The following is a 14,510-nucleotide window of genomic DNA, read 5'->3' on the forward strand; positions in this document are numbered from 1 at the left end:
TAAGCTATAGCAATAGCAGCATTATGAACAGTGATAATGTATTTATTGATAAAATCATAATTGTTTTCCCTTAATTCAAATGCTATATCCATTTATATTCTTAATTCCCCAACTAGAGTTACCACTCCCACTACAAAAAAATCACTGTTTCCCGACCGAAAATAGAGAGCACCTATATGGTGCTCGGAACTATTAGTAATTAATAATATTGATATTATATGTTCAAAATAAATTTTAATATTTATGGAGAATGATCCACAAATTTTTATATATGTTGCTAAAAATATATGCATTAATAAAAGATATTGACATGTTTTAAATTGGTATTGTTCTTGAATATTTTTTTTTAATTCCTGAGCACATGCACGGTGCTCGGCATTTTCCAAGCACCTATATGGTGCTCGGAACTATTACTTAATAATATTGATATTATATGTTCAAAATAAATTTTAATATTTACGGTGAATGATTCACAAATTTTTATATATGTTGCTAAAAAAGTATTATGTATTAATAAAAAAAATAAAAAATATTGACATGTTTTAAATTGTTATTGTTCTTGAATATTTTTTTTTATAATTCCCGAGCACATACACGGTGCTCGGCATTTTGCAAGCACGTATATGGTGCTCGGAACTATCACTTAATAATACTGATATTATATGTTCAAAATAAATTTTAATATTTATGGTGAATGATCCACAAATTTTTATATATGTTGCTAAAAAAATATTACTGTATTAAGAAAAAAATAAAAATATTGACATGTTTTAAATTGTTAGTGTTCTTGAATAATTTTTTTTTTATAATTCCCAAAGTGCTCGGAAAATACCGAGCACTTGATATGTGCTCGGAAATTTTCGAGCACAACCTGGTGCTCGAAATGAGCGAGCACACTAATTGCTCGCATAAAAGTTCCGACGAAGCAAATACCGAGCACTCTCGTGCTAGGAAAGTGCTCGGTATATCTCAATTTTCCAAGCATTTTGCCTTACATTTGGCCCTATATTGGATCCACCAAATTATGTAAATCTTTGGCCACGTAAAAGAAATAATGAAAGCAAAGTCAGACTTGGATTTTAATGGACTTAAACATAACTATTTTAATTTCTCTAAAAATACTAAATATCCGAATAATTAAGAGTTTTGTTATAATTTAAATAAGCTTAAAATATTTCGGCGAGACGGAAAGTTGGACGACTCGAATTTCAAATGAATGAACCTCATTTTTTCTCATCTCCTAAATAATCATAGTTGAATGCAATTATTTATTTGAGCAATTATAGATGTGATGTCCATGATTTCGTTTGTTTGTTTGTTTCTAATATCCTTTATTAGTTTGTTTCACCATCGAGTTGCCGGTGACAATCATATCCATTATGGGTCCGCGGATACTATGTTGTCTATTGTCCAAACACAAGCTTATCCATAGATACGACTTTAAATCCAAAAATTCTATGCGAGCGCCCTTGTATGAGTATTTATTATGTTATGGGTACTATCTCCGTCCATAAAAAATAGACAAACTTATAGATAACACATATTGTAATGCACAATTAAGTGGAAAAAAGAAAAAAAAAAAGTGAAAATAATATTAGTGGATTGAGAAATCTACATTATTAAAAGCATTATTAGTGTTTAAAACTTTTCATTTTTAGATACAGTCTAATTTTGATAGACAGCTTAAAATAATAAAACTATTTTTTTTATGGTAACAGTATTATAAAATCTAAACATTGCAAGATTAAAAATTATTAAGGCAAATTTCAACATTGATGCCACTTCCACATCGTTATAGAGGATCATTGCACCTAAACTAATAACATTAAAACCAGAAATCTTAAAGGAAAACCAACTGTCAATGCAAGCTTGCTATAATTTTGTTATCAGTAACATATTCGTAAGATCATAGTAAAAGAAACTCATATTTTTGTAGCATTAAAAGATAAGTACAATGGAATTTGAAAAACATTTGTAAATGTACATAATTTAACAAAATTAACTGGGTGACAAAGGAAACAGTCATGACGAACACAAAATATACAAAGATCAGAGTTGGGATATCATGGCACGAATTTGTCATCGTATTTGTTCGATACCAAGGGGAATTTTTCAACAGGAATTATCATTTATTGGAGCAGAAACTTTGATCAAGTCATCAGTAATATGCCTTCCTAGGATTGTTCTGCAAACGCAAAAGTTGCAAAAAGGAGAAGGCATTAGATACTTGTGACGACCACGTAGATGTAGATGGGATGCAAATAATAAAGAATGCCAAGCGCACATACCAGAGGATTCGGTCTGTGACGATAGCCAAGCATCATGCGCTTCTTATACTGCTCGTAAATGTCATCATCAGGGGCCACTTCCCCAGGAGCGTGTGCACCGACACCCAAGTTATCCTTTTTCACATCTCCTGCCATAACAGGAGTTGCAATCCCACTTCTCGAGCTACCCAGGCCCTCACCTGCACACATGTTTTAAGTGTCTTAAATAATCGCAATCACTACTTCAGAGTGCAACAGTTTATACCTATAACTATCAGAGCACAATGCTGACAAACTAGGAATATATTCCCTGTTCTAGTTTCAGTGGTAATCAACACCTGATTCTATTCTCAAAAAGATTAGGTTTCATTTCAACATTTACATATACTATTCTATGATCAGCTATTACCTTCCTTCCAACCCATTTTAGATAAGAGCCGATGGCCTACATTATCAGCCTGAATTTTCATCCTATCTGCATACTCTTTGGCAACTTTCTGGGCAGCTGCATCATTACATGTTGCCAGAAACTTTTCGAGCTCCTCTGGAGGAATATAATCACCCATGTGATGACCTTTCTTTGAAGCTGCATATAAAGAACGTTACATATGAATGGGACTTAAAATTACGCCAAAACTCATACGGGCTACTAAACAAAATGGTACTACTTGACAATGAAATTAAAATGCTTATTTGCTGGCAGTTATTTTCTGGGGTTTCTGAGGGGGGAGAGGGGGAGGAAGATAGCCTTCTATATACTAAATCTCAACCTTGTAAGGATGCCGGAGGGGGCATCTCATCCTTTGAGTGTTTAGGAGGTCTAAGCTTCTCTTCTGCTGCAGCTTTCTTCATGTAGTACTCCATCATTGCTATAGGATCTGAGCCAGATGGGGCACTTGATTCACCTATCAGTAATTGCAAACACCGGATACCAAATATCATAAGCAACAGAACATGACCAAAAGTGCAGAGAGAATTAAGGGAAATCCATTTCACAATATCAATCAATGTATACACACTTCATAAATTGACCTTTTAAAATATACAAGTCTAACAAGAAAATACTTATTTTGTACTTAATCCACTAATATTTATTGAAGATCCAACAATGGACCAAAACTACACCACTTTTCTGATTTTATTTACTCATACAAGTTGCTTGATATCAGATCATTACAAAATGTTATCTTATCTATTTTATTTAAAGAAATTTATTCAATGAAAGCCCTTAAAGAATGCATCTATTAATTACTAGAACTCTTACATTGTATTCCCAATAAACTCTGAGAGCAAGTTTTTCAAAAGCTTTCTAAATCATTTGAAGCTGAACCATCGATGGAACAGAACATACAGATTTATGTTAAACTTAGATCATTACACACCTTAACCTGCTGAAAAAAAAATTAGTAAAAAAACAGAACAAGATACCATATCTTCCAATTGTTTGTGATGATTCATGGGATGATCCTTTGTGATCTGTGGTTTCATATAATGCTGAAGGTGGAATTTGATACTTAGAATGCTGATGTTGCGTTATCTGGGTACTTGGCCGACTGGCGACTTGATTGGGAGGTGCATTACCTATATCATCATGAGGGGAACGATGAAAAAGGGAAAAAATAGATATGTATGTTTGCAAATTTGTATAGTTAATGGAGTTACAGAAAGAAATCCAGCTTGGCACATCCAATTGAATATAATTGGCAAGTCACAGATGTACGTGAACAAAGATTCAAAGCTAGTACAAAACTATGCCGTTCATCAATCAGCAATATAAAGCATTAACAGAAGATCTTCTTATCCAAAAGAAATGATGGTTGTTTGGAATATGACATTTCCAACCAAAAACGAAGGTAAAAGTTTCAGCAGAAACCAACCACTTTCTGATGTCTGGGAATCTCTGGTTTGGGACAATGCATTTTCCTCTTCATTGAGTCTATATTCATAGTACTTGTAATCTGGACAACTTTCATCGAACAAAAATCTGATTGAACAAAAATAATGAAGATATTGAGGATATAAGCAAGTAAAAACTAATAACATAGTGAACTTAACCTACCCTCGAGATAAGCAGCAACTATCATCAAATAGAGGGCTATGAAACAAATTATCCAGTAATATATACTCCATGAGCCATGCATAAGCAGATGATGGACTCACAAATGTTAAAACAAATAAATACAAAGAACACTACCAACTAAAGGCTGATGTTGCTCATCAGTCTAGTAATTAATTATCAAGAAAGACGTCTCATTTAAGAAATATTAGTAGATAAAAAAAATCAGCAACACATAAGTTGCGGTATCTTAGAAATTCCTGACCATTCTAGATACAGTGTCTTTTTTGAAACTACGCAATGCAAAACATTTTAAGTGAATGATACGAAAAACATAACTAACAAAGTATTTCAGATATTACAGAAAAAACGCAGTGAGTGCAGTAATTGATCCAGCCATTTTAATTCAATAAATACAAAGAGAAAAGCCAAAGAAACTAAGTACATACTTGAAGGGAGTATCTCCAGGATTTTTCTGCTTAGTTACATGCTCAAATTGCCTTCCATTCTTGGCCACAAAACTTGCAAGCTTGTCTGCAACTTTCCTTACTGTAGGATCACTTGGAGGAGGTGGTGCTGCAATTCACTTAAATAACTGATCAATACCAAGAGCATGAACATGTGAAAATAAATTACTCTTGTAGCAGACGTGCTACATATTCCAAATCGTTCAGTGAACATCTCTTTCCGTCGAAGTTGATAGGCTTATGCATAAGCTGCATTCATCAAATAAAAAGTAATTCCAAGAATGTTTTTCCTTTATTCTACCAGCTTGCGCAGAAAATGTCAAGTTCTATAGAGAAGGACAAGGCACAAAAGCACAAGCAGCAGTTTGACACCAATTTTGCAAAATGAAGGTCTAACTTAATAGTTATAGAAAGCAATGGCACTATGACTCATTTCCTAGTAAAGAACTAAAGATGTTTCAGGCAGAGGCTGGAAGACTAGAAGGAAGGGCAAGTATCCAAGGGAAAAAAGAAGCACAATTCTGTGCAGATAAAAAAAAAGGGACTTAAGGGAATCAGCAAAGATCATAAGAAATTCGTGGCTACTCCATAAGAGTTGTAAAAGTTCTTAGGACCATGAAACATACAAAGGAAAGAAGACAGCTAACAGTTATAACTACAATGTAATGGGCACAATGAAATCACTGCTAAAAAGATCATTACTAAAGGGGCTTGAAAAAAAATATACTCTGCAATTATGAACAAGACCACTGTGAAATGGAAAATAAGGTGACAATCCACACCCATTGCTTGTACATACAGGGCATGGACAGGAAGCCATAGACCACAGATACAGTAAAAGTGAAACAGTGCAAGAAGCATATTATAATATCCTGAGAAGCTGCTTCCAGGCGGAGCCGTGACCAACAAAAAAACAAAACCCTGCTTGATTTCCTTGCCAAGTGTAAGTTAGATGAACAAAAGAAGTAATTACCAACATCAATTTGTTTAGATGACTGTTCAGAAATATCAAGCTGGCTCAACTTCTGCCGCTTTATTGGCCCATTATCTGAGGAATTTCCAGCATCATTATCATCTTCATCTCCATCTTCCTCAAACTTAACAGGGGGTGTGATGAGTTTTGATTTTTGCTTCAAGCTGAATGCAAGTTTTCCAGTTGAAGGAATTTGGTTTGGCTTCCGAGAGCCATTAGCCTTAAACTCTATGGATGTTTTACTAATAACAGTCTTTGGACTAGATGTCACAAGTGTACTAGAGCCTGATCGAGATTTATCCAATATTTCAGATTTCTTCTCCTTCTCCTTCTCCTTCTCCTTCTCCTGTTGAAGCTGTCTGAACCTCTCCATGAAAGATCCATCATTAACAAATAAGCTAGGATTGGTTGCTTTATCCATTGCCTGAACACCGAGTCCGGCTCAATGCTTACAGTTAGCCACTGATTGACAAGCAAGCTCAAATTCGATTTAGTAATAGAGTTAAAAAAAATGTTATTTTGCTATCAGTTAAAAAGACAGCAGTTTAATGCTTCTAATAAGTAGTTGCACTCTTGGAAATAATAAGTAGCATAATAAACCAAAAGAAGTTGCATATCATGGTCAGCAAGAAGTAGGACCTTAAGTGATTAAAATAAGAAATTGATGAAACAAAAAATCTACGGAGTACAGTGATCAATGATAATAGTGACATATATGTATCTGTTTTCATAATTAAAAACGACGCACAATGATGGAAGGCGCAATCTGGAAAATTCTACAAGCACTGAACTAAGTTGAGAAAAGAAGAAAATACAGCGAAAACTCTATTTACTTTGAATAGATCAGACACCTAAAAAGACAATCAGTGACTGTTAAGTTATGCAACAACAGAATAAAAATTTTCCTATCATGGCAATGAGTGGTATGTGTACAAGAAATATATGAATGTGTTTCCAACACGAAGACTAGCTAAAACAAATGAAACATGTCAAAATAACCCTTCTTGAAATAACTCTATTGGTCATTGTAGCTAGAAAGTAGAAAGGAATAAGCAAATCTTCAAGGACCAAGAAGACCCTTATAGGTGCGGAAATGGCAAAGTTTAGATTTTGTTGGGGGTATTAAGTCACAATTAATTCAATGTTTTTGTAATCTCTCTTTCAGGTATCATACATTGGAGCTGTATCTTTCAATGTTTAATCAATTTCAAGAACTCATTATATATTTGTATTTTATCTAATCAAATTGATTTTGTATGCTATCATTTTTCAGGGGATGATAACAACAACTCATCCTTTTCTTCATAAAATATCTTGTTTTATCAAAAGAGTAACTCATACATTTTTAACAACAAATAGCAGGAATAAATATACTGAAAAGTACTTTCGTAAACCTAAAAGCAAGGCGAATAGGATCTGCAAAATCATAGTACTATGTTTCTATTGGATTGCAAACATACTTCTATCTACAGAAAATCTGAACAACATGAAGCCAAAGACGATACAATTGCTCCTAAAACATCATTCAACCAACAGTTGAGCTAAATCAAAATCCTTTTAACAACGAAGTATAACAATTCGCCCTCATCCCCCACCAATTTCGAAAAAAGTGAATTGCGATTAACAATTAAAATAAAGGCCAAAAATGAGAAGATAAGATTCCAGAAACAGGAGCAGAATTCAGATATCACATGCTATTGAGTACCTAATGAACAATGAAGAGAAAGAGTAGCCGGAGTGCAGGCGATCGAGAGTGGAAAATTAATCGGAACCCTAATCAGAAATTGGCGGAGTCTGTATATCTGTGTATTTAGAAAGGGGCAGGGAAACCCAATTCGTCACCGGTCGAGTGGTTGAATACATCACGATTTACTATTTTAAATTTTTTATTAGTGAAATTATGTCGGTGCATCCGAGCCACCCAAAAAAGGCTCCACGGATTGGCTATTTTGCCCCTCCACTTTGTGCTTTAGGATGTCTCCAACGGCGCCCTTCCCACTCGCCCGTCGGCGACGTCCGACCGGACGGGCGCCATAGTGGGCGGGAAGGGCGCCCACGCTCGTCCCGAGTGCCCCTGCGATGGCCTCGCCCCTCCCGTCGACGTCCGATTCGGACGGGCGCCACCGTCACGATTTAGGTCGCCCGTCCCGGCTCGGACGTCCGACATTTCAAATTTTTTTTTTTTTTAAAAAAACTCTATAAATAGGGCTCCTCCAACATCATTTCATTCACACCACTTGTGTTGACAAGTTTCTCTCTCTAACCTCTTTTTTTCAATCTATAATGGCGAGTAGTCGTGCTGGTGGTAGTGGCGGAGGCGCTAGTGATAGTGATGGCTTTAGCGATGATGAACTGGATCTCGTTGTGCAGTGCGGCGATTGATCGACGGATCCTGGCAGGCAGCAGCGGCGGCAGCAGGCGGCGGCGGTCGTGCCTCGGCCGATCCATCGCCGACGGCATGTACCCGGGACCACATTGCTTGCACATCAGCGGTTGTATGAGGACTACTTTGCTCCGCAGCCGCGTTTTGGGGATGCCTTATTCCGCCCGACGTTTTAGGATGCATCGTCCTCTGTTTATGCATATCGTTGGTGCATTAGAGAGAAGGTACGAGTTTTTCAGGATCAGGGAGGATGCGGCTGGCAAACCCGGACACACGTCAATACAGAAGTGCACTGCCGCAATCAGGCAACTGGCGTACGGAGGCCCGGCCGACATGTTCGACGAGTACCTCCACATTGGGGAGTCTTCAGCCGTCGAGTGTCTGCTTGGATTTTTGCGCGGGCGTTAGAGCGATATTCGGGGATCGCTATCTTCGGCGTCCGAGCCCTGAAGACTGCCAGCGGCTGATTAATATGCACGGGTCGGTGCACGGGTTCCCTGGGATGTTGGGCAGCATCGATTGTATGCATTGGAAGTGGAGGAACTGCCCCGCCGCTTGGAAGGGGATACACACTTCCGGCTTCAAAGCCAAGCATCCCACGTTGATACTTGAAGCTGTAGGCTGACTACCGGCTATGGATATTGCATGCTTATTTTGGAGTGGTCGAGGTCGAACAACGACATCAACGTCCTCCAGTCGTCGCCCCTGTTCAACGATCAGTGCAATGGCGTTGGTCCCGCCATCAGTTTCGTCGCCAACGGCAACCAAGACAAAGACATGGGATACTATTTGGCGGATGGGATATACCCAAACTGGCCCGTCTTTGTGAAGACGATCAAGCATGCGATCGGGCCAAAGAAGTCCTACTTTGCGACCCTAACAGGAGGAGCAGCAGCGCAAGACAAGGATGTTGAGCGCGCATTTGGTGCGCTCCAGAGTCGATGGGCGATGGTGAGGGGTCCGGCACGGCAGTGGTATATTCCCAACATCGGCGACATCATGTACGCGTGTATCATTTTGCACAACATGATTGTCGAAAGTGAAGGGGACGAACTGACTTAGTGGACCAGCGAAGATGACACGGGTGCCGGTCCAAGCCACGGCATGGCCACCGCGAATGTGAACATGGGGGTACCTCATGGAGAGGTTGAGCGGTTGCGCGCATTTGCCGACATGCGGCAAAGAAATGCCCATATTCGACTTCAGGAGGATATCATCGAAGAGGTTTGGACGCGGAGGGGTGGACACTGATGTGGTTGTTTTTTTTTCTATCTACTATGTAATTTTTTTTTCGAATGATATATGTTTTTTTTTTATCGAAATATTCGTATTTCCCGTTCGTATTTGTGTCGAATTTTAATTCCGTAAATTTTAATTTAATTGTGAATTAATTTAATTGTGGGAAGGGCTAGTGGGAGGGGCGAGTGGGAAGGGCTAGTGCAGTGGGAAGGACTAGTGATGTGGCAGTGGAATGAGAGGGGCTAGTGCTGACGTGGCATGGGAAGGGCGAGTGGGAGTGGGAGGAGCGCCACCGGAGACACCCTTAGATTATTCTTCGATACTTGTGATTTAAAATTATAAAATAAGATAATGATTAAATTCATAAATGGAATTGATTTGTTTGTGATTTAATGTTTAAAAGTATGCATATCATAAGTGCTAAAAATTTATATTATACAATTATACGAATGTTGGATTAATATTCAAGTTTGTGGGGAGTCTTCTCATTGCTCTAAATGTTTGTCCTTATTCCTTAAGCATATAAAGATTTTTACTTTTCGATAATTCACAATCTAAAAAAGAGTTACGCCGATGTTGAACTAGATAAACTCACATACATAGAATGTGTATTTAATGATAAGATTTAACCATGTACTAGTATTGTTTTTTATTCCTTTTTTTTTTAGTGGAAATTAAAACTATCTAATTTGTTAAGTTCAAGTGATAAGATTAAACAAGTCTTTATTGGAACAAATCTTATGATGATTTTTTACTTTTCAGCTTTTGCATTAACTCTACGGCTACTCCAAATTTGGTAAGCCACAAATTGGATTTGTGGCTTCATTTTCATTTTGTGATTTAAATTCTATATTCCCGATTACTTTGTATTTCAAATTACACGTGCAAATATTGTGATTTGTGATCATTTAACGCCGAAGTCTGATCCCCTAGTCCTAACGATTTTTCTGCAGCAACATTACAAAGGGACGACCACAAAATGTGTAAATATGATAATACAAAAATCAACATTCATACACATTATTTTTCTTATGTGGGTAGGTTGAGGAGGCACCGTTTCTCCCCAAGTTATGGGGCTATTAAGTCATATAGTAGGATATACAAAAACTAGGTTTGCAAAGGATCTCACAAATAAGTACTCCCTTCGAGAACCAATAGTTCATTATCTAATGGATCTTTCCGTTCTAATACTCTATCCAAAAGTTATCAGTATTTATCAACTTTGTTCCTGTCTAACAGAACATTATTGGATCAAATGACAAAGACATTGTTAAGAAAAAGATTGCTTTTCCCCGATGAAATGAAAATTGGATTCATGTAACAAGAGAAAGATTTCCCATTCCTTAGCCGGAAAGATATGCGGCTATGAAAGAGGGATTAAGTGCCCGCAAAAGATGTCACACTTGTGGGATACCACAAGATTTTAGGAGGTTTTGTTTTGTGTGTTAAATAGAAAGAGAAAATATAAATTATAGTATAATATTTAGATTAATGTGAGAAAACTTTTTCCAAAAATGAAAATGTGACATCTTTAGTGGGACAAACTAAAAAAATGTGAGATATCTTTATGTAACGGAAAGAGTAGTACAGTACATGATAAAAATTAGGAATGATAACAGTTTCTATCATTGTGTGTAGGTGTTCTACAATTCTTACTTGGTGGCCACTGCTCAGTTTTAGGTGGCAACTCAAGCTTCTTATTTGTTAGTTCACATTTGTATGCAAATTCAGTATTTAACTCAGAAAACTACATTTCAGATTCAAATCCGATATTCCAAAATCCTTCAGGAGTCGAAGGAGGAGCATACCTATATCGATGCCTAGATGCTCCATTGCGGTGTTCACAGCGGCTGCTTTCCTTATCAGTACCAGGGAGAACAGCATCATAGAATTTCTTGCATTGTTTGCATTCAAAACCTTTCAGATTTTCGCGATCAGATTTCTTTCGCACTGGTTCCACGTACTTAAAACCTGACGTTCCAGCTCTCGGAGGCGACTTGTGCACCTTATTTGATTTAGCATCAGCACCAATGTCCTGTGTTTGATCATCAGAGTCATCAAGGTGACTGCTAACCACATTCAGCTTAGTAGAATCTGGACTAGCCACCTTCATGGCCTTCCCTAAATTATCTCTAACATTCTCCAGAGGAGTATCAAGGAAATCATCATGGGGATCAGGTCCCACACGGCTCTGATGAGACCTTGTGTCCCTCCATAGAGAATGAGGGCGTTTCATACCAACTGAGGGACAAGGTTTTGAACTACTCGGGCGCTTTGGAGCAATGAGAATACGGGAAGTTGTAGGAGCGGCGGGACTGGTCCTCTGAACCGGTACAGCCTCCTTTTTGTCGATATCTGAAGAAGCGGTGAAATGAAAATAAGAAGCTGCATTCTAAATGAATATATTATGCTAACCACAATTTGTGTGCAAATTTTGAGTTCAAAAGAAGAAAAGGGAAGATTAAAGGATACTAATTTTGCAAGCTATTAATGTAGTGTGATGGAATGGAGGCTATTTTTTCAAGACAATGATCAGGCTATGCTCAAGGACGCAGCTAAGCAAACCAGGATTGTTTTACAGAATGACCAATTACATCTGATAATCAAGCTGAAAAAATGAAATGTGATAAGAAAAAATACACAAATATAGAGCTTACCATATGATGGCCCTGGAGTCTGCTTGTGTCCCATCACTTCATTTTCACCTTCAAGAGGTAGCATAGTTTCTTCAGTAAGATTGCATTTTTCGCGGAGACTTAGGTGCTGAGACTTCAGACTCTTATATTTATCAATACCAGCTTGCACTTTCATCTTTTCAGAATACAATTCAGAATCTTTTGCTTCAATCTGTTGCAACAGCTTCCTGCGCAGCTCCTTCCCATCCAAACACTCTCTTGTTGTCTTAGAGAGATCTTCCTGAAGCTTATCAACTCTTTCTCCTAAGAGTTTCTGTTTATCCAGAAGCCTTTTCTTCTCCTCCTGAAGCAATTCCAATGCTTGCCCTCTCTTGACTATTTCTAGATTGGAAGACTCAGTTTGTCTTAGTAACTGATCTTGCACTTTACTGACCTTCTCGAGTTCAGAAGTCTTTTGTTCAAGTTCCTTTTGGATTTCATTAACACGATCAACCAAACACGTTACTTTTGATGCAAGAAGCCTATTCTCCTTCTCTTTGTCATTCAATGCTTGTTCATTATCCATTATTTCTGCAGCTTGAAACTCAATCTTCTTAAGCAAATTCCCTTGCAATTCCTTCCCCTTTTCAACTTCTTCAGTCTTCTGTCTGAGTTCAGACAGCAGCTCATTAATTTTACTCTCCATTTTTTCAAGTTTGCAATGGAGTCTGTTAGTTTTCTCTTCATACTCCTTCAATTGGTTTTCTTTCTGCAGAACTGAAGACGATTTCGATTGATTCACCTGGAGGAGCTTATGTTGCAACTCCATTGTATCATCAAGTTCCTTAGACTTCTTGGTTAGGTCTTGCTGCAGGCCCTCGGTATCAAGCTCCAACTTCTTTTGCATTTTCAGACGCATTTTATTTTTCTCTTCAAGCTCCTGTATTGTCTTTTCAAAGCTATGCACGAGGAATGATTTTGATTCGAGAAGCTTCTGCAGATTTTGTTGAACCTCCCTCCTTTCATTTGCTTCTAGTGTTTGCTGATTCAACTCTTCCTGGAGTTCATTAAAGCGGTTACGGGACTCATTCTCCCTGTTGGCAAGTTGTGCCTTCTCCATCTCGAGCAATCTATTATTTTCAAGAAGCTGCTGGTTTTGACACTGGAGCTTCTTAATCTGGAGCAGCAGGTCTTTTTCCTTTTCTTTGTATGCATCTTCTGCAGCTTCCCTTGCTTCTGAATATATCATATCAAGGCTTTGAGTATTCAACTGAAACTTGGGAAATAGTTGACTGCAGAAGATGTATTCTATCTGAGAAATCCTATCTTTGGTTTCCTGTATCGTAGCAACCAGAATGGTACTGAGCCCAGAAACATATTTTTGATCAGAATGAAAAGCAGGATGCCCTGGGTTGGGAGACTTTTGCAGATGGCATTCCATTTTCAGCAGATGTGACTAATAAACTGGCCACCTATGATAACAACTACAAAATATGAGTTCCTTTCTCACGCATGAACACTGAAATAGCACGAACATGTATAGAGTAAAGTGCAGCCATGTTTTGGTTGTTTCAATCCTATAAATACATGTATAACCTAGATTTTTTTTCTCAGTCATTTCTTTTCACCACTTACTTTCATCAATAAACATGCATAAATCCCAGTCAAATTCAGAAACATCGCAGAGCTTCCACCAACATACACAAAATCTATTAGTCAATTAAAAAAACCTAACAATTTCGACATGAGGATTCAATATCTCACAAATCTTATTGTTCCAATTTTTAGATCTACAAGTTCCGATTCAGGAAAAATGAGCAAAATTGCAGATCTCACTACAAAATCCGACAAAGAGTGGACTGATACGGGAGGAAGAAGATACAACATCGGTGAAAAAGAAGTTGACCTGGCGAGCAACTATGATTAAGGCTTGATGTTTGTTGACAGCTGAGACTGAGAAAGCGCGGCGAGCACAAGGCCACGGAGGCAGCGGCGGGGAACTGTCGTGCTGTTCGGTCGGCTGAGAATAACGAAGAAAAGAGGGCTGAGACAGCGGTAGTGGTGGTAGATTGGTGAATTTGGCCGGAAATTTCGAGAAGGAATGAAAAGAGAGGGATGAAGAGTATGAAGGACGCATGAGATGGCTTAGGCGGGAAATTATTTATTCAATTAATTTTTTATTTATTCATTGGGCCCAGATTTGGTTTATTATTTTGTTGGGCTTTTCGAAGATATGCGGGATAAAATTTTTTCAATTTCTCATGTTTCGCCGGAGAAGGATAAGTCACCAGTCACCACCGTCATTTTCTTGTACTATTAGGGGGTATTCGGTTTGCAAGATAGTATCCGCGATTAAATTTGTAATGTGTTTGGTTCATGAGATTCAACCACACAACTCAATGCCAGATGAATAATCATGCAATAATTAGTCATAGCTAACCCCCTGTGACTAAAATAATCACACAACTCAATCCTAGATTGTATCTTGCTATTATTTTATCTTGGAAACC

At 37.8% G+C, this 14,510-nt stretch overlaps 2 protein-coding genes across 3 annotated transcripts; both read right to left on the minus strand.

The window, feature by feature from the left end:
• Window positions 1-1,912: 1,912 nt before the first annotated feature.
• On the minus strand, window positions 1,913-7,624 carry LOC125192945 (SURP and G-patch domain-containing protein 1-like protein). 2 transcript variants are annotated; one of them, XM_048090626.1, is made up of 9 exons: window positions 7,469-7,624; window positions 5,764-6,225; window positions 4,773-4,899; window positions 4,145-4,251; window positions 3,696-3,848; window positions 3,038-3,172; window positions 2,677-2,853; window positions 2,289-2,467; window positions 1,913-2,185 (listed from the first exon to the last, which is right to left on the minus strand). In XM_048090626.1, the coding sequence occupies exons 2-9, from the start codon at window positions 6,182-6,184 to the stop codon at window positions 2,159-2,161; spliced, it is 1,326 nt and encodes a 441-aa protein (XP_047946583.1). In that variant the 5' UTR covers window positions 6,185-6,225; window positions 7,469-7,624; the 3' UTR covers window positions 1,913-2,158. The 2 variants fall into 2 exon arrangements, with proteins under 2 accessions (XP_047946583.1, XP_047946584.1); XM_048090627.1 differs by lacking the exon at window positions 7,469-7,624 and having other exon boundaries at window positions 5,764-7,440.
• A 3,304-nt stretch (window positions 7,625-10,928) lies between these two features.
• Window positions 10,929-14,117, minus strand: LOC125193287 (protein gamma response 1-like). Its single transcript, XM_048091057.1, has 3 exons — window positions 13,907-14,117; window positions 12,043-13,472; window positions 10,929-11,740 (listed from the first exon to the last, which is right to left on the minus strand). The coding sequence occupies exons 2-3, from the start codon at window positions 13,439-13,441 to the stop codon at window positions 11,133-11,135; spliced, it is 2,007 nt and encodes a 668-aa protein (XP_047947014.1). The 5' UTR covers window positions 13,442-13,472; window positions 13,907-14,117; the 3' UTR covers window positions 10,929-11,132.
• Window positions 14,118-14,510: the final 393 nt, after the last annotated feature.

Source organism: Salvia hispanica, chromosome 6 (assembly GCF_023119035.1).
Source record: "Salvia hispanica cultivar TCC Black 2014 chromosome 6, UniMelb_Shisp_WGS_1.0, whole genome shotgun sequence".
Taxonomy (NCBI): Eukaryota; Viridiplantae; Streptophyta; class Magnoliopsida; order Lamiales; family Lamiaceae; genus Salvia; species Salvia hispanica.